Here is a 19,298-nt window from a genome sequence, read left to right as displayed (position 1 = left end):
CATTTCCTCTTCAATCCACTCGGCCAACTGTTCTACACTGTTGGACATTGGGTGCCTACCCCCAATATGTACGAGAAGTGTAAAAAGTTAAGAACACCGATGAAAATTGTATTAAATTATGGTGAGGTTCGGCGGTGTTCTGCCGTAACTTTTCATAATTTTCGGCGGTGAACTCTCGAACAACATTCAGAAGCAATTTTACTTTCTGGCCTTGTGTTCGATGGTTGTTGTCTTGAAGAATGATATGTGAAGGGTTTATGCATGTACATATATTTTGAATTTGCAAGAAATGTCAATCACAAAACTAGCAATCCAGCTAAATCATCGATCACGTGAGTTCTTATTTACTACTGAGACCTACATCCAAAGGTATCAAGGTGTGAGGCACGTACAATTCAGATTTTACAAACGTAACGTGTGAAAATCCATGTTGATGATTTCCATCATTCCGTTATAGAGATTCTTGGGACTCCGGGATGTCTCACGTTCATGTCGAAAGCAAGGATGTTGAGATCCAAATTCCAAGCGACACAATCCCAACCGTAGCAAAAGCTTGGCCGAATTCATATACAACATTTTGTTGTTGAAATGGCAAACCTTGCCAGTCTGTCCGCCTGCGGATGAACCAAAAACTAGATCAGACAACTCGGAAAATTAACAAGGAAGGTGAAAAGCCAGATTGCAGAACTGACAGATACATACCCTAAATCTGCAATAACAATGCTGATGTTATCTTGCGAGCGTTGATCCTGTTCGATATGTGAAAATATCAGGTCATTAGATAACTAACTACCGAAGAAAACGATTTAACTAATGTGTGTAGAGTAAAACAAATACTCTATTTAATTTGTTACCAGAGCAGCTTCAGCAAGCGCGTCGCAAGCTAGCTGAAAAAAAAAGATAGGAAAAAACAGGCGGTGTAGTTAAGCACTAGATCGCCATTTTTATTACATCGTTAAAGCAGATTGACGCATTTAAATGAAGGCAGTAGCTAAACCTGAACGTCTCCGTGTTTTCGAAGCTGATTCCTTACAAAAGTCACCGCATCTGAGCTGAAAGAGTGACCAAATTTTACGTGAGCGATCAATTTCATGAGAAAACATGGCATTCGTTTACTAAGAGTGTTAAGTCCAACAGACCTGTTTATGTAGTCCCATAAGCCATCTGATGCTAACAGAACAAATTCTGAATCTGTCCCGAAAGTTACTTGAAAAACGTCTGGAGATGCAGTAACTAGGTCTCCGTTGAATTGTACTCTGGCGTAACATAAAAGGAGTTTGAATCGAAGTATTCTTAGATAGGCACAACGACATTCTAAAATACAGAGAAAGAACCATCTAATTTACGCTACTTACTCCGCTACTCTACATTAGTGCACAAAGTAAATGCTTTTGAAAGCGTTCTACAACATACTGGCTAGCAGTGAACCGATACAAAAGCGTCCTAAACTACAAGGAGCAAACAATATAGATGAAACTGATCGTCAAGAACATAAGGATGACCTACCGAGAAGCAAATTTTTCTGTCCATCTCCTTTCTTCAACTCCTTTTTTCAGCATCCTTTCCATTATAAAATGCACAAAGCCATCAGTATATGCATATTTGATTATCTATATGCCAAAGCTCCCATGAAAAAGCTGATAATAAGTGATCTGTATGTTTTGGAAAGATGAGCAGAAAGTTAAGAGACTCTACTCGTTTTTCTTTGTCTTGAACCGCATGTCACCAAACGCACGAGAAACAGCAATGTCGCCACAAATTCTTCCATTGCTGATCTGTAGACGCCATATGCAAGTTGTCATAACATCCAAGCTATAGATTATCAATGTCTTATATTTTATACAGAAGAAATCTCACAATCATAAACAAAGAATAGAAAAACACACCCATCCACCTTCTTCTCTGATTCTTTTGATTTCTTGAAGAGAAGCCTTGTTGCTCCCGTACGGTCTATGAGGATGCGTAAGAACCTCTGCCTTTCCAGAACAAGATTGAACCTGCACCAGCCAGTCAGCTGATAAATGCAGCAACCTTAACATTCCTACATTCGTATCACTTTCCGGTATTTGACAAATGAAGTTCTGCGTGAAATACAAATGCTGAAACGAGGTACATACCACACAAGAATCACCAACATGTGAAATAACCAGCGTATCGTTTCCAACGAACATAAGGGTAGCTGTCGAACCAGATTCGTCTTTCTCCCCATTGCTTTCGAGCCTTTACACAATCAAACACCATCTAAACCTTCAACCCAATTATATACATGTATACAAAACATATTTGAGGCAACATGGTTTACACATTTGATGCAAATTAGACCAAAATGAATTTAAGGGTTCTTTTGGTACGACTTCTGGAATAACTAAAAGTGTTTTCTGATAACCAAAGGCGCTTCTTTCGTTTGGCATAAAGACTTCTATAAGTTATACATGTTTATAATAAAAACACTTCTAACATAAGTGCTTACGAGCTTAAGTCCTTCCTACCAAACAGTCCAAACCAACTTACCAATTTAACAATTTAGAGTCAACTTTTTCGAACGTCTCCAGCAATGCCTCTCTAATGGCCTTGAAGTCGTTTCCACGTAGTAGCAGCCCACCCTGCAAAGCCGCACAACACTCCTTGTAGAGCTCATCTCTGTTACAAAAAACCATTTTAATCCTTACTACAAAAATTGGCAATACCTAACAAAACGCAAAGTGTGCAAGTCTAATTTTCTCAGACTAGTATATGTGTCACATATAATCGTCGAGTCTAAGTATTTTATCTCTCGCCCTTTGAATCTCAACAACGTCAAGCAAAATTAAAGACATCGACTTAGCTTAGTTTTTGGGCTTAAATATTAAAATGGTCCATGCGTTTTAGTCATTGGGTTAATTTAGTCCCTATGTTTTCAATTTGGCCAATTTGATCTTGTGTTTATTTCCGTTAACCAATTAAGGACATTTCCATCTAATTTCTATATAAAAAAAAAAATTATAAACTATTATAAACTTATTTATAAAATTATTTATTTGATTTATAATATTTAAAAATGAAATAAAACTAAAAATTGAAAGAGATAAACATGATGACTAAATTAGCCAAATCGAAAACACGGAGATTAAATTGACCATATAGCTATAACACAGAGACAATTTTGACATTTAAGCCTAGTTTTTGTGTACCAGTATAAATATGTCCACAATCCAATTATTAAAATTTTAATTAAATGGAATTAGTGATGGTCCAACCTGAGGAACTTGACCGAGTTGAACCCTGCATGGCCGTCAAAAACGGCGGCAAATGAGAACTCATCAAGGCCTTCAGACCGGACAACGACGGCGTCTTCCATCTCCTCCCGGGCACCCTGCAGACTAGTCGAACCCCATCGGATTCCAGCAACGTCGGTAAGGGAAGAACCCGGCGTGTCGATGGCAATCGCCGAGCAGCTTCTGCTTCTTGCTCTTATGTTAAAGCTGCTTTTTGCGGCGGCAGTCTTGTATAAGCCGCCGTGGTATTTGGTTAGGACGAACCTCTGCAGCTGTGGGCTTGTCAAAGTCATTTTATCACCAGCAGTAGTAGCACTACTGGTACTGAGTTGAGTCGGTGAGTTGGGACGAGTTAGTTCGGAACTAGGAGGAATGGTGGTGGAGGTGGAATTGTTGTTGTGAAGGATAAAGAGTGAATGAAGCTGCACCTCTAACTGGATTAACAGATTGGGTAGGAACGTGGGACCCCTTTACATTCATTTGACACTTTGACCTTTCACCACAGGTTTGCCACGTCATATGTGGCCCACTTTAAGGTGGGGTCCTAAAGATGCTGACTAAGATTCAATATTGTCAGCAGGTGTGGAGAGATTCTGTAAGAGAACTAGGTTTTAATCTCAATACTGTGATTGTTCAATAAACGTTTGTTATGTGTTAAAAAATTTATTACATGTACAATGAACGATTGTCACGTGATAATTTAGTGACATGAGTGAACCTCTTTTGCGAGAGCCACTTAATGAACCTAGATGGTATTGTCACCGTGTACTCGGTCCATCTAAGCCTTGTTTTTTTTTTTTTGAGATTTGCTAACAGTACTCAATATGAACACTTTTAAGCGTCACAAACCCAATAAGAACACCTACTATCATGTACTTGATACAAACACCATAGCACAACACTCGTTAGGTCATCATAATCCATCGAGCAAGTTTACATTAACAATTGACTCATATCGCTTATCATCACCTTACAAATTTACTTAACATCAGAGATTATTGATAAACAAGATCAACTAAGGGGATTAAAAATCAACAATTACAACATGTATCAATGGTGTAACTAATTTACTTTCAAGTAAGAAGGCCCTGGCTTGAAGGGGTCAGATTCTTCATATGCCTCTGGTCTAAAAAACCCAGCATCATTCACTCGGTTGCTCAAATTCTCAATGGATAACGAGTAATGGGTTGTTTCCATAACATAATATAACTACCAAAAATCTGTGTTTTCGGATTACATACACACTAAACCAAACCAAACCAAATTGCAGAATCATCAACATGGACCGTATCCTTTTGATAAGCATTCGCTTACATGAACATTCAAATCTAGACTAAATTGCTGCTCCTCAAAATACCGTCCAAGTTCTGTGTGAACTTTGTTAATTTTGGGCCAAAAACTGATTTGGGCGTTTTTTTATTTTATTTTTACAAAAACTGAAAAACAGGTCTTGTTCCTTAAAGGTCCAGAATAGAACCGAACCTATACTTGGACCAAACCGAACTTATTAAGTTCGGTACTAAGTTGGTACAACCATTCATACCATACCAAAATTTTGCTACGGGTTTGGTTTCGGTACCATCCCGGTACGAAACCGTACCAATTGGATTGCTTAAAGCTTGCCAAGAACTCTATAAACCCATTACTAAGGCCTCGTTTAGTATCTATGATTGAGCTGGATTAGATAACTCACCATTTCAACTTATTTTAAGCAAGAAATGGATGACAACTTCCAAATTTTGTCCCGAGTTAAAGCTAGGAGATGCATTTGTCACGATAAAAACTTATCCCACAAAATTTGAAAATTGTCATCCGTTTCTTTGTTCAACGTAGCGAGTTGTCCAATTCAATTCAATCCAATCATAGACACCAAACGAGTCCCTTTAGTGCTCAATTATATACAATTCACAACCATCATACTCAACTTTCTATACAATTAACAAGGAAAATTAAGGATAATTCAATTGGGTATTTTTCTTTTGTACCAATTTTCTTCGCCGCCACACTCGCCGCCCTCCGCCATCTTTCTGCATTCGGGAAACCACCTGCAAAAATTTCACTTCAAAAAATTGAAAAAATAATTTCATAGAAAACAAAATTGAGAACAAACCCAACAAAACAGTCAGAAATGGAAACAATCTGTCACCTTCGGCCTCAGGGAACAGCTCGAAAGCATCGAACTTTCCACTCTCAGCTGCACCTTCTGTAGTGGATAAAATAAAAGTGAACGTAATAAGTAAGAAATTAAGAACCGGAAATTCGCGGATACTGAATTTTATTTTTGTCCAAATTATTTTAGAGAGAGAGAGAGTTACAGGGGAAGGAGGTGAGAGAGTGAAGAAGGGGATTGTGGCGGAAGCGTTGGCCGTTGTGTTATCCCCTCCTCCGCCTTCGACCGTCTTTAGGTTCATGCTTAATGCGTTTCGCGGCAAACATGTCCTCGCGTTAATCTGAATTTACATATGTGCCATTGCATTTGGTGCAACCGTCAAGAGCACAACCAAATGAATGACTTGTTTACTTACTTAGAAGTTGAAAAAACTCGTAAATGAGAATGATATTTGGTTGTTCATGCATAAGATCATTTAGTGCGTAATATGCATGTGATTAACGTTGAAAATGAATCTCACACTAATAAGATGAGAGAATTTATATGTATTTATAAGTAGTCGGACTACTTCCTTTATCATCAATTGGGTTTATGGTGGAACCTCAACTTTTTCATAGTATCAGAGCCACGTGTGAAGTTCAATGGCTACACGAGGCCCACATCATCTTGTGTTGTCCACATGTGTTGACCCTAAAAATTACCAAGCCTATGTGGCGCACAGACCGAGTAATTAGTAAGCTAACTATGTCATTCGGTTGTGTGCGGGGCGTGCCAACTCTTCGGCCGAGCTTGGCCGAGGAGTAAAATATGTTGATGTCGCGTTAGGTGCGCTGCTGACTTCTTGATCTTGCAACTGCGGCTGAGGAAGGAACTTGTCTCGGCTTTCGGGTTCTAGAGCCTGAAGACAAGGCTGCTAACTTAGCGAAGTTCAAATTAAATTCGGCTTCCAATGTGCCGAATGTAGTAACTTGTAACACCTCACTTCGCCGAGAAGGCTGATGAGATGACCTCAACCAACAAGGATTCGGAAATCCTTCTCGACCAAGACTTGGATAGGTAACCAGGCGACCTCAACGCAGTGCTGTTTATGCCAACTGAAGATGCTGCGAGATTGGCTGATTCTACGGCGACAGTGATGTTTATGCTAACTGAAGATATCACCGGTTGCCTCCACAATGCTGTTTATGCCAACTGAAGATGTGTCGGCGAAAAAGAAAATAAAAAAATCTCAAAGTTGTTGAGAGGGTTTGCGCAGGGCAGTTTTGTGTGTTGAATTGGACGTACTTTCTTCTATTGCACCGAGTCTTGTATTTATAAGGTTGGATATTTGCTTGGCACGGCCTGATGGTGTTTGTAGAGTCCAATTAATAATCTAACAATAGGGAACATCATCCTGTATTCAAACTTTATCTCAAGTTCTGCATCATATCTCTCAATTTCTTAAAGATAATGTTGAAAACTTCAGAACTGTAAAGCCTTCCACGTGATTAAAGCTTCAAAGCTTTCCTGGAGACTCATGCACCAATGAAATCGCATCATCATTTGACTATTCATTCTCATCATTATTTTCCTTATTATCTTATCTGACAAACATTCAATTTGCATGCAAATTGTTGTTTTGATCAGATAGAAAAACAAAAGGAATATTCTTTCATCTTCAAAACTCATCTGATCACACACATCGCCAGTCCTTATCTTTCGGTATTCATCAGATACCATCATTATCGAGATAACCTACCACGTTCGCTTTCAAACTAGTCATATTCGAACTGGAATTGACCTCCTTTGCTTCCACAAATATATTTCATAAGATAATTACTACGAAAATTCAATAGTAATATCTAGAAAAATATGAAATCCAACGGTCTAGAAACCATTTATTTAACGTTCTCGATTGCTCGGGCCGATAGTGTAAGATCGGGTCCAAACAACGTGTTAGGCTTGAAATTTCACCACACATTAGAGTGCATGTTGCGAATGAATCTTGTATTGATAAGATGAGAGACTTTGCATATACATATAAATGGTTAGACTATTTTCCATATTGCCAATTAATTTAGGGAACTTTAACGAAAAGCTCCTGGTACTATTCATTTTGACGAAAAACCACATTTTTACACTAAAAAGTCAATCTTGGTACTATTTATTTCACCCTTTATTTTATCATTTTCATTAAATATCAAAATTTTCAAGTCATTTTCATTAGTTTTCCTATTAATTTATGGTAAAACTTCATCTTCCTTCAATTAACACATGAACTATGTCAAAAGTGAGATTATACGTGTAATTATCTCCTCACAAGTTAACATCCGACATATAAATTTGGATGGCAACACTAGGGGTGGAGATTGGACTTTGACAATGAAAAATGATGTAAGCAGTTTATTAGTTTGTTCACCGTAAATTGATTTGGTAATTTCGTAGAAAATTTGTCAATATCTTTGTTAAATTGTCATGTGAACGACCATGCGGTCACCTATGTAAGGATATTTTTGTTAAACCAACCCTCCACTTACACAAGAATATTGACATATTTTTATCAAAATGATTTACGATGTATAAATTCAGTAACCACTTCTATCATTTTTCATTGTCAGGAACCAAAGTAAAAATTTATGAAGACTATTTTAGCTAAAAAACTGAATAATAATATGAATTTGCAATAACAAAGATGTATCAAATTAAAGACGGTTAAAATCTCTTTTGTTGTAATTAATAAATTGGTTTAAACGAACATTTCCTTTACCATTCATGCACGTCTAATCATATTTCTTCTAATATTAAAGGAAATGTAACACATGGTGAAATTAAAGGTGTACTAATCTTGTGAAGCATATTCACTTTTGATTGATTTTCTTGTCTGCAAGGAATATGATTCGAAGAAATTAAGTACGGATACGACAACAAGAAGCTCACTTTGCCATTAATTTAATCAAGTTGTAAATCAAATGCAAAAGTTGCAAGCAAGGTGTTTAGATTCCTTGTACCAAAAGCAAATACAAATTTATTTATAAAAATATCTTTTCAAGTTTAGGTCTTTAAACTATGTGTAATATAGGAGCACTAGGATTCTCTTTGAATCCATTCCATCCGGATCCTCTGGATCCTTTAATGCCAGTAGAAGAGGGAAGAAGATGAACATGGAAGAAGATAAACAAGAGGTGAAGATGGAAGAAGATGAATAGGAGAAGGTGAACATCAAATTAATTCGTGGCCGTTGAATTCTTAGTTGGACGGACATGATTAAAGGATCTAGATGAAAAGTATTCGGAGAGGATCCTGTTTTATTATATGACACATGAGAATTATATTAGCTGATCTGATCAGAATAGTGTGTTTGTTTCTTGAGGCTAACGTGGCCTTAGCCTAGGGTAAATTTCAGAATTAAAAAAAAAAAAACAGCATGTAGTTTTCTAAGCGGAAGTTGTCCAATTCAAAACTAACCCGACCTTCTTAGTAATATTAGCCTTACTCGAATAGTAAAAGAAAATTAGCTCACTCTGTCCGTTTTTCGTTTGTTCACTTGCTTACGAGTTTGATTTTTATTCCTGTAAATTAAAGTTGTTTAAAATATCTCTTGTTATTATGACAACGTGTCTGCTCCCTTGCACCCGAGTTCGATTTCCATTTCCCTAATCTAGGGTAGATAGAAGACAATGCGTACCATTATGCAAACCGTGTATCTTCCACCTCACAACTTCTGTCGTACGTTATCTACGCTCAAGTCAAGAGTCCAAGAACCGTTAAACCGTCGTCGTTTCGTCATCTTCATGTGAAAGAGACTAAAAGTAAAACAATTATTATTTATTATTTATTATTTATCATTATTATTACCTCACAGTTGGGGTTTGGGGAAGGTAAAGTAAACCGGACTGAACTGCTAAATCTGGCAGCTCTCCTCACAGACTCTGCAAATTGGACTCCTTCTCTCTGTCTCTCTCCTCCCTCTCTCTCTCTCTCTCTAGATTCTCCAAATCTTCTAGGGTTTTCAAATTTGAACAATTTTCTCACGCTTTCCGACGAACCAAACAGAAAATAAGGAAGGAAAGAAAATGGAAAACAGAACAAACAGAGGAGGACAAAGGACACTAGGAAAATGACCGAGTTCAGAACTCAGGAGTGACCCTGTACCCTTTGCTTCTTCAACTCCAGGACGAAGACAATCTGAACCCCTAGACCTCCGATTCCCGGAAAGTTGTTTATTTTCCCGGAAAGTTAAAAACCCTAGGTTTTTTGAGCGAGGCGGTTTTGGGAGATGGAGAGGTCTAGATCTAAACGGTACTACTATGAACAGGACTACGATACGGAGACTGTGGGTAGGACCAGGCCTCGGTACAATCACCACTACGCGAACAACAACAACCACCGCCACCGCGGAGGTGGAAGCGGCGGCGGCGGTGGTGGTGGAAGACCATCTAAGCCTCCTCAGCAGGATCCGTCGGTTACGGTAACTACGACATACCGTATTCTCTGTCACGATATGAGGGCCGGAGGGGTGATTGGGAAGTCCGGTAGCATCATTAAGTCGATTCGGCAGCACACCGGCGCATGGATCAACGTACATGAACTGATTCCGGGAGATGAGGAGCGGATTATTGAGATTACCGACACGCGGCGGCGGGACCCGGAGGGGCGAATGCCGTCCTTCTCGCCGGCTCAGGAGGCTCTTTTTTTGATCCATGAGAGGATTCTGGAGAGTGATGTTGCTGGGTTTGGCGGTGAGGAGGAGGATGAGTATGGTGGTGGGGTTAGAGGCGGCGGCGGTGGCGGTGGGAATCGAGTAGCGACGCGGTTGGTTGTGTCGAGAATGCATGTGGGATGTTTGCTGGGGAAGGGAGGGAAGATAATTGAGCAGATGAGGATGGAGACTAAGACCCAGATTAGGGTGTTGCCTAGAGATCATAATCTGCCTCGATGCGTTTCGATGTCGGAGGAGATTGTTCAGGTTTCGGAACTTACAGCTTTACCTGCATTCTGATTCATGTGTTGCATATCACGGATTGATGAACTTTTCAGCTGCATTCCATTTTTATTAATGAATGTGATGTTTGGAAACTTCTGTTTCCGGTTAAGCTTATTAGAAACTGCGAAAACCATCAGACCGGACATAAAAACGATTGTTGGATTGTTGGAAGCTTAATGATGTAGTAAATGACTCGCACTACGAGTAAATTAGGTTGAAAGACGGAGTATTTTCGTGTCCATGGAATTTTCTTGGGTGTCTGTAGTTCTAATTGGTAGTGTTTTTGTGAAAAAATATTGAGATTTTAGTTGCATCTTGTTGGACGGAAGAGCATTGAGCGTATTTGAACACCTCTTTCGATATTTAGTTATATTGAAGTTTGTTTAGTGTAAACCATTGATTTTAGTAGTCGCTGCATTTTAGCAAGAGACTCGAATGGCTTTACGCAACTCTTTTAAGTTAGCATGCCTCTGAGCATATGTTGCATTTCTGCTGCAGGTAGTAGGCGATCCGAATAATGTAAAGAGTGCTGTGGCAATTATTTCATCACGCTTGAGGGAGAGTCAGCATCGGGATCGCAGTCATTTCCAGGGGCGAATGCATTCACCTGAACGGTTCTTTCCTCCTGATGATGATTATGTTCCTCATATGAACAATGCAGGACGGAAGACACCCATGGATGGGGCTCCCTTTGGACCACGATTATCTAACCCCAGTATCAGAAACAACAACTATGCCCCTCGTTCATCGGGTTATCCAATTGAACATGGGTCTGCTCCCATGGCTGATAATACACAGCCCTTTTGTGAAGACCTTGTGTTTCGAATACTTTGTCCAGTTGACAAAGTTTATCTTATAGTTGGAGATTCAACCGGAATTATAGAACTGCTTCAAAATGAAATTGGTGTGGATGTCAAGGCTACTAACCCTGTGGTTGGTGAAGATGAACAGATAATCATAATCTCTTCTGAGGAGGTACTTCATAATTTTCTATTGTTTATCTTGTAAGGGTGCATTTTCTTCTGTTGTGTGTTAATTTGAAGTGATGATACACTCTTGGTTGCTGGTGACACTGCTAACTAATCTGGACATGTTAATCGTAATGGTTGGCTTTTTGACATGCTTATCCTCCCCCGCCCTCTCCTTTGTTGTATCTTTTTTGTGGAAAGGTGTTGACCGTTTTATGTGCGTATATAGGGTCCTGATGACGAGCTGTTTCCAGCTCAGGAAGCTTTGTTGCATATTCAAACTCGCATTGTCGATCTTAGTCCAGACAAAGAGAACACTATAACTACTAGGCTACTTGTCCCAACAAGTGATATTGGATGGTTGGAGGGAAGAGAAGGGTTGTTAATGGATATGAGGCGACTTACCGGTGCAGATATACAAATTCTTCCCATAGATGATCTTCCCACGTGTGTATCAGGGGACGATGTACTTGTACAGGTTTGTCATTTTACTTGCTAATTTCATGGAAATGCCAGATTTATTGTTATGCGCCTTTCTTCTCGTTATCTGAGAAGCTTCATTGGCAGACCTTTTTTGTTTGTTTGGCTGAATACCATCTTATTGGGAGCAGCCTCTCCATAAATGGGGGTAAGACTAGCCGACATTCACCTCTCCCAGACCCTGCGTAAAGCGGGAGCCTTGTGCACTGGGTACGACCTTTTACGACCTTTTCGGCTGAATACCATCTTAGTGGACTTGCAAACTAAAGACGAGTTCGTACTTTTGAAACATCACATGATTGGCTCCTTTTTAAGCGGGCCTTATATAGTTAGATATAGGGTGATCGTCAACCGTGATATGTGAAAATTTTACTGGAGGAGATAAAGGGTCTGGTCATATCCAATTATGAATCTATCATGTTTGACTAGAATATCTTGTGAATGCCTAGAATATCTTGTGAATGCTTGCTTCTATCCAATATCTGTGTGTGTTTGAATGTGGCGTCTACATTTTTTAGTGTCATTTATCAGGTGAACTGTTTCTAACACTAAAATAAAATAAATGGTCAAGAAAAATAAATCCCCGAGGTTATAAAGGCTCGGACTACCTGGCGGAGAGGATCAATTACAATTTAGCCAATTCTGAATATCTCCTGCTTGTCATATACAGATTGTAGGGGAAATAAAAGCAGCTCGACATGCTCTTGTTGAGATGACATCAAGAATACGGAGTTACTTATATAGAGAGTTGTTTCGAAAGGATACACCACCACCTGCTTTTGCACCAGGCCCTGCAGGTAGTGCTTTCACAATAGACCCATCTCCGAATAACACATTTCCAGTTCGTGAAGCTCATACTGGAAATGATCCTCCCATGAAAATGTATCAGAATGTGCAAACTGGGGGAATTGCACAGCCATCAAAGGTTGCTTTCTCTATCCATTAAGCTGTTTCTTTTCGCCTTAGATTTTTGGTTCTCTTCAGTAATCATTATATGGTTGTACTTGAGTCTATCCTTATTTCATTCACTGCTATTGTAGGATGCTGGAGGGATTGCCAATGAAACAGTAAAGCCATACGAAAGTGAACGGCGTGAAGATGCTCCGAGCTCTTTGAATAGGTAGCTAATTTCTACTCCGCTTAACTATTTAGGCCTCTTATTAATCATAGTCTCTCTACCTCTCTCTCTCTCTCTCTCTCTCTCTCTCTCTCTCTCTCTTTCTACACATTTTTCTTTTTATATTTGTTACCAATCAATGTTGAGTAATTCATATTATTGATGTTTTCTATATCTTCTGTTAGAATGCCTGTGACGCTTGTCACTAGGAGTATACTTGAAGTTGTAATACCAGAGCAGGCAGTTTCAAAGCTCATAACGAAATCAAGAAACAAGCTTGCTCAGATCAGTGAGGTCAGCCTGATGAACTCTTTTAGTCATTTGCTGCCTTTGTTTTCCGACTTTAGCTATGATTAACTGTATTTTGTGACTTTTATTTCGACCTGAACAGTTATCAGGAGCAAATGTGACCCTGGTAGAGGATAGACCGGAGGAAACACAGAAGATCATTCGAATTTCAGGTACTCCAGAGCAGGCCGAGAGAGCTCAGAGCTTGCTTCAGGGCTTTATTTTAAGCAGTAAGTCTCTCTCTCTCTCTCTCTCTCTCTCCAAGTGTATGTTGTCTGTCTGCCTACGTTCGTTCTTGCATTTCTGATGGTCGCCCGCCCTACAATTTGACTCATAAACCCTCCTTTTTCATCAGCACAAGAAGACGGCCCTTAGACGAGCAGGAGCAACATCGGTGCTAAAATTTTGAGCCGGTCCTGCCGGGATATTTTGCTATTCAGATCACTTCTGGATGTATTGTCCTGCAAGGCAGGGAGTTTTTTGCTCCATAGTTTGGGCACACATCGGTTTTATATGAATGTATCCACTGTAAATGTAATCTTAAAATGTTTTTAGATCTCGTTCTCCTCAACATTTCGATTTTCCTGCACGAATCTGAGACGTGGGAACACAATTTTTTTTCTTTGTGTGTAGTATGTTTCGCGTTGATGATCGATGATCACGCTTCTGGTGCTGTACTTTTGCATATTCAAGTGTTGCAAATCAAATTAAGCTGTATCTCACTTTTGAAATAATCTTTGCTACTATTGGTGTACTGCAAATTCTCATTGTCCTTGACCGCTAGGGGGGTATCCCAGTCGTTGGAGCAAATTTCAGGTCCATATTCAACACAACTCGTTTTGGGTTCGATTTCTGGTGTTGGTAAATTACATGGTAGTGACAAGGGAAGGATGAAATGCTTCATTTAGTATGCCTAGAGATTGGAAGGGTGGATTGCCGTGACTTGGCCACCAAATCTCATTGTCCTTTAAACACCAAGTAGACCTTGTGAATGGTCCTATTAGTCCACTATTGCTTATACATCATCGTACCCATTGATTTTGGTTCTTGTTGGACTTGCTTCGGGTTTATGGTCTCAAGTTCGAATCTTTCTATAATGCTAATAAGCTAAAAATACAAAACATTTCTATTGTAGAAATGAGTAAGGCCGATTGGTTAGAGTAATGTGTCTATCTCTTTACATCAAATTTTTGAGTATCTCCGTCTAGAGTGGTCTTTTAGGGTGCGTTTGTTGCACCGGACTGTCTCGGACTGGACTAGCTGCAGGGACTAAACTGGACTGGCTTAGACTAGACTAAGCTGGACTAGTTTAATGAAACGTTTGGTGCAGTGTCAGTACTAAAAAACAGACTAATAACAAATTTTAATATTATATTATTTAATTCATATTTATTAATATTTTACATTATTTAATAAATATTTTGTAATATTTTATTATTAACTCTGCCTTATCTCCGCCCCTCTTCCATCCCAATTCCATTCATCCTCTCTTTCTGCCTTTTCTCCGCCCCTCTCCCTCTGTTTTCTTCCTAATCTTACTTCGTTCCTCTCCCTTTTTTTCTTCGTCCCTCTTCCTCTTCATCTCCATCTTCTTCTTTTGTTCTCCGTTCAAACGACAATGCAAGAAAGAGAGGGACGAAGCAAGAAAGAGATAGAAAATTTAGGAGATGGGATTGGGTTGCATGTGCGATTGGCTCGAAAGTGGGAGATGGAGAAGGTCTGCAATCAAGGAGTTTCATGTTTTCTGGGTTCGGTTTGCCTTCAGTCAATCCCATCGTCGATTTAAGCTTATACCCACTGCAGATTTTTTTTTTTTTTTTTTTTTTTGTGTTTTATGGTTTCTGAGTTCGATTTAAGCTTGTAGATTTTTGTGTTTTATGGTTTCTGGGTTCGATTTAAGCTTGTGGGTTCGATTTAATTTTGTGTTTTATGGTTTCTGGGTTCGATTTTTTTTTTTGGGTTCGATTTAAGCTTGTAGGTTGGATCTGAATTTGAAAAATGGAACAACTGCATATTTTATTTTTGTTTTGAATTTTGCGGGATGTGGGTTTGCAAATGGTTGTGGAAGCGAGGAAGAAGATGGAGCAGGGCAAAGAGGGAACAATGTGCGACGAGCAGGACGAGCGACGTTGGGTCTTGGACGACTGACTCTCGCGATTTTCTCTTTATCAGAAGAGGGCTTACGAATCCGGCCGAAATTGGGGTTGCTCGTTAAGAACGGCTAAGGAGGTAGTTAATCCAAGCGAGTCCGGGTTAAGCTCATTAAAGCTAATCCGGATGCACACCAAACAAAGGACTATAGTCTAGTCCAGTCCAATCCTTCTTAATCCTGTCAAACAAACGTGCCCTTAGAGGAATACACAAAAGAATCGTAAGCACTTATGCTCATAAGCTTTTATTAGAGAAAAAAAAAACATTGTTAAAATTTTAAAGTTTTATGCAATGCTTAACTACAGTATTGAAAAAATGTAAAGTCTGCCAACACATGTGGGTTCTACTTTTATTAGGATGCCGGTACAACTGTGGTATGAAAAATGTGATAAGAGCAACATCTGTGTAAATTTTTCAGAGTTAGGCCATCTCCAATCGAAGGGCCAAAAGGCTCCTTTTAGCCCTATAGCTTTGCAAGAAATTATATTTTAATGAACAATACTAGGCCATATTTTATAGGAAACTTTAACGAAAAGCTTCCGGTATTGTTTACTTTAATGAAAAACCACATTTTTACACTAAAAAGTCAATCTTGATACTATTCACTTTACCCTTTATTTTTTCATTTTCGTTAAAACTCAAACTTTTCAAGTCATTTTCATTAGTTTTCCTTATTTTATATCATCTCCAACCGAAGGGGTGAAAAGGTCATAGGCCAAACATAACCCTTTGACAAAAAACCATCTCCAACCGAAGGGGCCAAAAGGACATAGCCAAACATAATTTATTATTTTAGTTAAGGGGTGTGCTATCCACACACCCCTTTTTACTTCTCACACACCCTTTGTTAATTTATGTATGTTGATCTTCTTCAATTCATCCGATCCGACGGTCGAAAACCAAAAAGGTATAGAAGAAGTAAAAAGGGGTGTGCGGATATCACACCCCTTTAGTTATATTAATATGGTTAATTAAATTAAACTACCATATTAAAATAATATTTTCAGACATATTTTGAGTGTCACTTGTTGCCAAATGAATAAGCCTCCAGATTTCTTATCTTTATATAATCTCAATAATTTTTTGGATTGGATTTCGAGTGATACGTGTCGCTAAAGTGAGTAACTCTCCATATTTCTTATCTTTATGTAATCTTAATAATTTTTCAGATAGAATTTCGAGTGCCACATGTCGAGATGTAATTGAATGTGAAAATTTTAAATTCGTAAAAAAAAAAAAATCAAATTCGAATGGTAACTTGACGGCAACATAACGTTAGCTAGCTATTGCTAGCTAGCATCATTCTGATGCCAAGTAGCCGTTGACATTCAAATGGGCTGAGTTGGACGGTTGGAAAATGTCAAGCTTGACATTCTGGAGCTTGAGAGTTGGCAAAATGTCAAGCTTGACATTCTGGAGCTAGAGGCTTGGTTAGCTGGGTGGCAAAATTTTAAGTTTAAAGCTTGAAGGCCGGCAAAATGTTAAGTTTAAAGCTTGACGGCTGGCAAAATGTCAAGCTTGATATTCTGGAGCTGGAGGGTTGGCAAAATGTCAAGCTTGACATTATGGCGTTGGAGAGCTGGGCAAATGGCTGGCTGGCTGGTTGGAAATGGCCAGCCCGTTGGACTGATTTGGGGGTTTGGGCCCGATGGAGCCCACAAGCCCTTTGGCTTAGCCCTCAATTGGAGACGGTTTTTGTGTAATTCCAAGCTATTTTTAGCTCTATGGCACTTTGGCTGGGTCGGTTGGAGATGACCTTTGGATGCTTCCTTTGTGAGAGTGCAAATTCGTTTCATTTTCAGGGGTGTTTTAGACAATTGGCTTTAAACCCCTGATTCTGAATCCCTCTCCCCCTTCGGCCCTTTCTTTCAATTTTCACTCTTCCACTGTGACTTTCAACCCCGTCGCACCAAAACCCTAAACCCCTCTCTCCCTTCCCACTCGCCACCGTCGTTGCCGCCGCATCTCGCTACTCGAACGCCGTAGCCGGTACGTACTCTTCTCTCGAAATACTAATTATCATTGTTTTTCTTTTCATCACCGTGAAATTAATTACGCATCGCAGTTTGGTTTCCGAGAAACCGAAGGAAAATAATTTCAAAATTGATTTTCTCTTCTGTACGGTTTCCGATTAAATGCTTTGAATTAGGTTGGAAGAAGAAGCTTGGGAATGGCGTATTTGCGAAATGGCAGAAATGTCCTCCGTCAAATCGTTAAAGACACCAATATCCACAGCTCCGGCGGTTCGGATCGGATGATGAATCCGCTGATATATGCTTCTCAAGGAGTTCGATTCCGACATTTGGAGGTTATCCTAACGACGGTGCGCATTTCTCCATAAACTCAGTAATTAGTGGTGGATTTTGTTTAGTGAATGATTAAATTTGATTAGTGGGATTAATTTGATGAATTTAGAGCGTGGATAAGCTCGGTAAAGCCGGTGAGACGGTGAAGGTTGCGCCGGGGTATTTTCGCAACCACTTGATGCCGAAATTGCTTGCTGTCCCAAACATTGACAAGTATGCGTATCTCATCAAAGAGCATCGCAAGGTTCTTTACTTTGTTCTTGGATGGATTGTGTTATAAATGTTCGTCTGTTGCCATTGTTTCGTTTGATTTTGTAACGCTTGTCGCGGATGTTTTTCAGAACTCCCTGCTTGAAGTAGAGGAAGAGGTTGAGGAGGTTAAAGTAGTTGCTGCGGTGTCTGAGGAAGCTAAGCAGAAAGCATATCAAAAGGCTGCGAAAATCCTGGATAATGCTCGTCTGGTTCGTAACCTCTTTCTATATATTTTAATTGTTGATTGAAGCATAGAGGGACGCATATGCCGGCTCATGTTCACTAATGTGGTTGTTTTTTATAGTCTAATAGAATGCTTGATATAGTATACAATGCTTGTTAGAAGTATGAACTGGAATTCGTTCAAATTTGTCGTTGATCTCGATTTCTTAATGTAGTTAAGCTCTTTTCTTAAAGTGGGATGTGAAACTATAATTTCGAAAGCTGGTTGAATCTCTGATGCATACAAGAACTTAAACCTTTAGCTTTACATATAGGGGTGATCTGAACTTTACAAACTTTTACAGGTATTGCGGAGGCCCATCGATCTTAAAAAGTTCCGTTCGCGTGCAACAAAAGAGGACCCTATAGAATTGAAATCCCCCGTGACAACCGAGGATATAGTGACCGAGGTATATGGCTTGTTCTTTATGGATTCAAGCTTCCTTCAAATTTTCTCTCTTTCCTTTTAGCTGATACAGTGTATTTTGGTTTAGGTGGCAAGGCAGCTTTCCGTGCAAATCCTACCCGAAAACGTCCATCTCCCATCTCCTTTGTTGACTGTGGGAGAGTATGAGGTGACACTGCGCCTTCCTAAGTCCATCCCTTTGCCGCCGGGGAAGGTTCAATGGACTCTTAAAGTTAAAATCCGAGCTGCATAAACACTGCACACCGTTCCTTTCAATTCCGGCCTCTCAGAACTTCGTGGGGCTCAACGTTATGTTTTTTGTGGGATAATTGTTGTATTTTCTGATGTTTTTGGTAAAATTGAAGACATTCTATCTGTAGTATTAGACTTGTAGTAACCCTGGTGGAAATGCTTGTTTCTATGTCATACAGTTTTGATGCCAAAACCACTTTTCAATTAACAGATGGTTCCTCCGTCCTCCAGATTATATGGACATGATATATACGACAATCGACTTTATATAGAATAGGTTTACCGTCGTTGTGGTGTCTTGGGTCACTATACAAAGGCAGTCTAACATGTGACGTTGTATTAGTGGTTGGTGAACCTGTTTTATGTAAATCATTGTGTTTTGCAATTTTGTTATACGTTTATTACCATCGTGCCTAGACATAGCTCTCAATTGGCCTTTTAGCCACTTTCTGAGATTGACATAAATCCTCTTTTTGGTCTGTGACAATGAAAATCGAGAGAAGTAATTCCCTAGTTAGTCCACCGTAAA

The 19,298-nt window shown here is 39.4% G+C and overlaps 3 protein-coding genes and 1 long non-coding RNA gene across 4 annotated transcripts; 2 read left to right on the top strand and 2 right to left on the bottom strand.

Annotated features, from left to right (window-relative positions):
• Positions 1 to 311: 311 nt before the first annotated feature.
• LOC103439887 (protein phosphatase 2C 57-like) lies at positions 312 to 3,693 on the bottom strand. The gene is made up of 11 exons (XM_008378526.4): positions 3,237 to 3,693; positions 2,512 to 2,640; positions 2,118 to 2,220; positions 1,887 to 1,997; positions 1,696 to 1,775; positions 1,507 to 1,560; positions 1,140 to 1,256; positions 998 to 1,052; positions 855 to 887; positions 703 to 749; positions 312 to 614 (listed from the first exon to the last, which is right to left on the bottom strand). The coding sequence occupies exons 1-11, from the start codon at positions 3,545 to 3,547 to the stop codon at positions 488 to 490; spliced, it is 1,167 nt and encodes a 388-aa protein (XP_008376748.2). The 5' UTR covers positions 3,548 to 3,693; the 3' UTR covers positions 312 to 487.
• Positions 3,694 to 5,164: 1,471 nt separating this feature from the next.
• Positions 5,165 to 5,707, bottom strand: LOC139197489 (uncharacterized). Its single transcript, XR_011582941.1, has 3 exons — positions 5,570 to 5,707; positions 5,401 to 5,457; positions 5,165 to 5,299 (listed from the first exon to the last, which is right to left on the bottom strand). It is a non-coding gene; the product is annotated as an uncharacterized lncRNA (long non-coding RNA).
• Positions 5,708 to 9,138: 3,431 nt separating this feature from the next.
• LOC103439888 (RNA-binding KH domain-containing protein RCF3-like) lies at positions 9,139 to 13,923 on the top strand. Its single transcript, XM_008378527.4, has 8 exons — positions 9,139 to 10,309; positions 10,826 to 11,302; positions 11,525 to 11,773; positions 12,446 to 12,700; positions 12,816 to 12,895; positions 13,078 to 13,186; positions 13,284 to 13,410; positions 13,536 to 13,923. The coding sequence occupies exons 1-8, from the start codon at positions 9,620 to 9,622 to the stop codon at positions 13,553 to 13,555; spliced, it is 2,007 nt and encodes a 668-aa protein (XP_008376749.2). The 5' UTR covers positions 9,139 to 9,619; the 3' UTR covers positions 13,556 to 13,923.
• Positions 13,924 to 17,033: 3,110 nt separating this feature from the next.
• LOC103439889 (uncharacterized) lies at positions 17,034 to 18,962 on the top strand. Its single transcript, XM_008378528.4, has 6 exons — positions 17,034 to 17,320; positions 17,481 to 17,654; positions 17,747 to 17,881; positions 17,979 to 18,098; positions 18,417 to 18,521; positions 18,606 to 18,962. The coding sequence occupies exons 2-6, from the start codon at positions 17,502 to 17,504 to the stop codon at positions 18,768 to 18,770; spliced, it is 678 nt and encodes a 225-aa protein (XP_008376750.1). The 5' UTR covers positions 17,034 to 17,320; positions 17,481 to 17,501; the 3' UTR covers positions 18,771 to 18,962.
• Positions 18,963 to 19,298: the final 336 nt, after the last annotated feature.

This window comes from Malus domestica, chromosome 07 (assembly GCF_042453785.1).
Source record: "Malus domestica chromosome 07, GDT2T_hap1".
Lineage (NCBI taxonomy): Eukaryota > Viridiplantae > Streptophyta > Magnoliopsida > Rosales > Rosaceae > Malus > Malus domestica.
The sequence above is the reverse complement of the archived record's forward strand: the minus strand, read 5'-3'. Positions and strand labels throughout refer to the sequence as shown.

Bases quoted from the DNA above. Each gene is read 5' to 3' on its own strand.
- LOC103439887 (XM_008378526.4), bottom strand. From the start codon at position 3,547: ATGACTTTGACAAGCCCACAGCTGCAGAGGTTCGTCCTAACCAAATAC. The intron at 1,257-1,506 runs GTAGGTCATCCT...ATGTTACGCCAG, and splicing joins ACAGAAAAATTTGCTTCTCG to AGTACAATTCAACGGAGACC. The intron at 1,053-1,139 runs GTCTGTTGGACT...TCACTCTTTCAG, and splicing joins TTATGGGACTACATAAACAG to CTCAGATGCGGTGACTTTTG.
- LOC103439888 (XM_008378527.4), top strand. From the start codon at position 9,620: ATGGAGAGGTCTAGATCTAAACGGTACTACTATGAACAGGACTACGAT. The intron at 12,701-12,815 runs GTTGCTTTCTCT...CTGCTATTGTAG, and splicing joins GAATTGCACAGCCATCAAAG to GATGCTGGAGGGATTGCCAA. The intron at 12,896-13,077 runs GTAGCTAATTTC...ATCTTCTGTTAG, and splicing joins GCTCCGAGCTCTTTGAATAG to AATGCCTGTGACGCTTGTCA.
- LOC103439889 (XM_008378528.4), top strand. From the start codon at position 17,502: ATGGCGTATTTGCGAAATGGCAGAAATGTCCTCCGTCAAATCGTTAAA. The intron at 18,099-18,416 runs GTTCGTAACCTC...AAACTTTTACAG, and splicing joins TCCTGGATAATGCTCGTCTG to GTATTGCGGAGGCCCATCGA. The intron at 18,522-18,605 runs GTATATGGCTTG...ATTTTGGTTTAG, and splicing joins CCGAGGATATAGTGACCGAG to GTGGCAAGGCAGCTTTCCGT.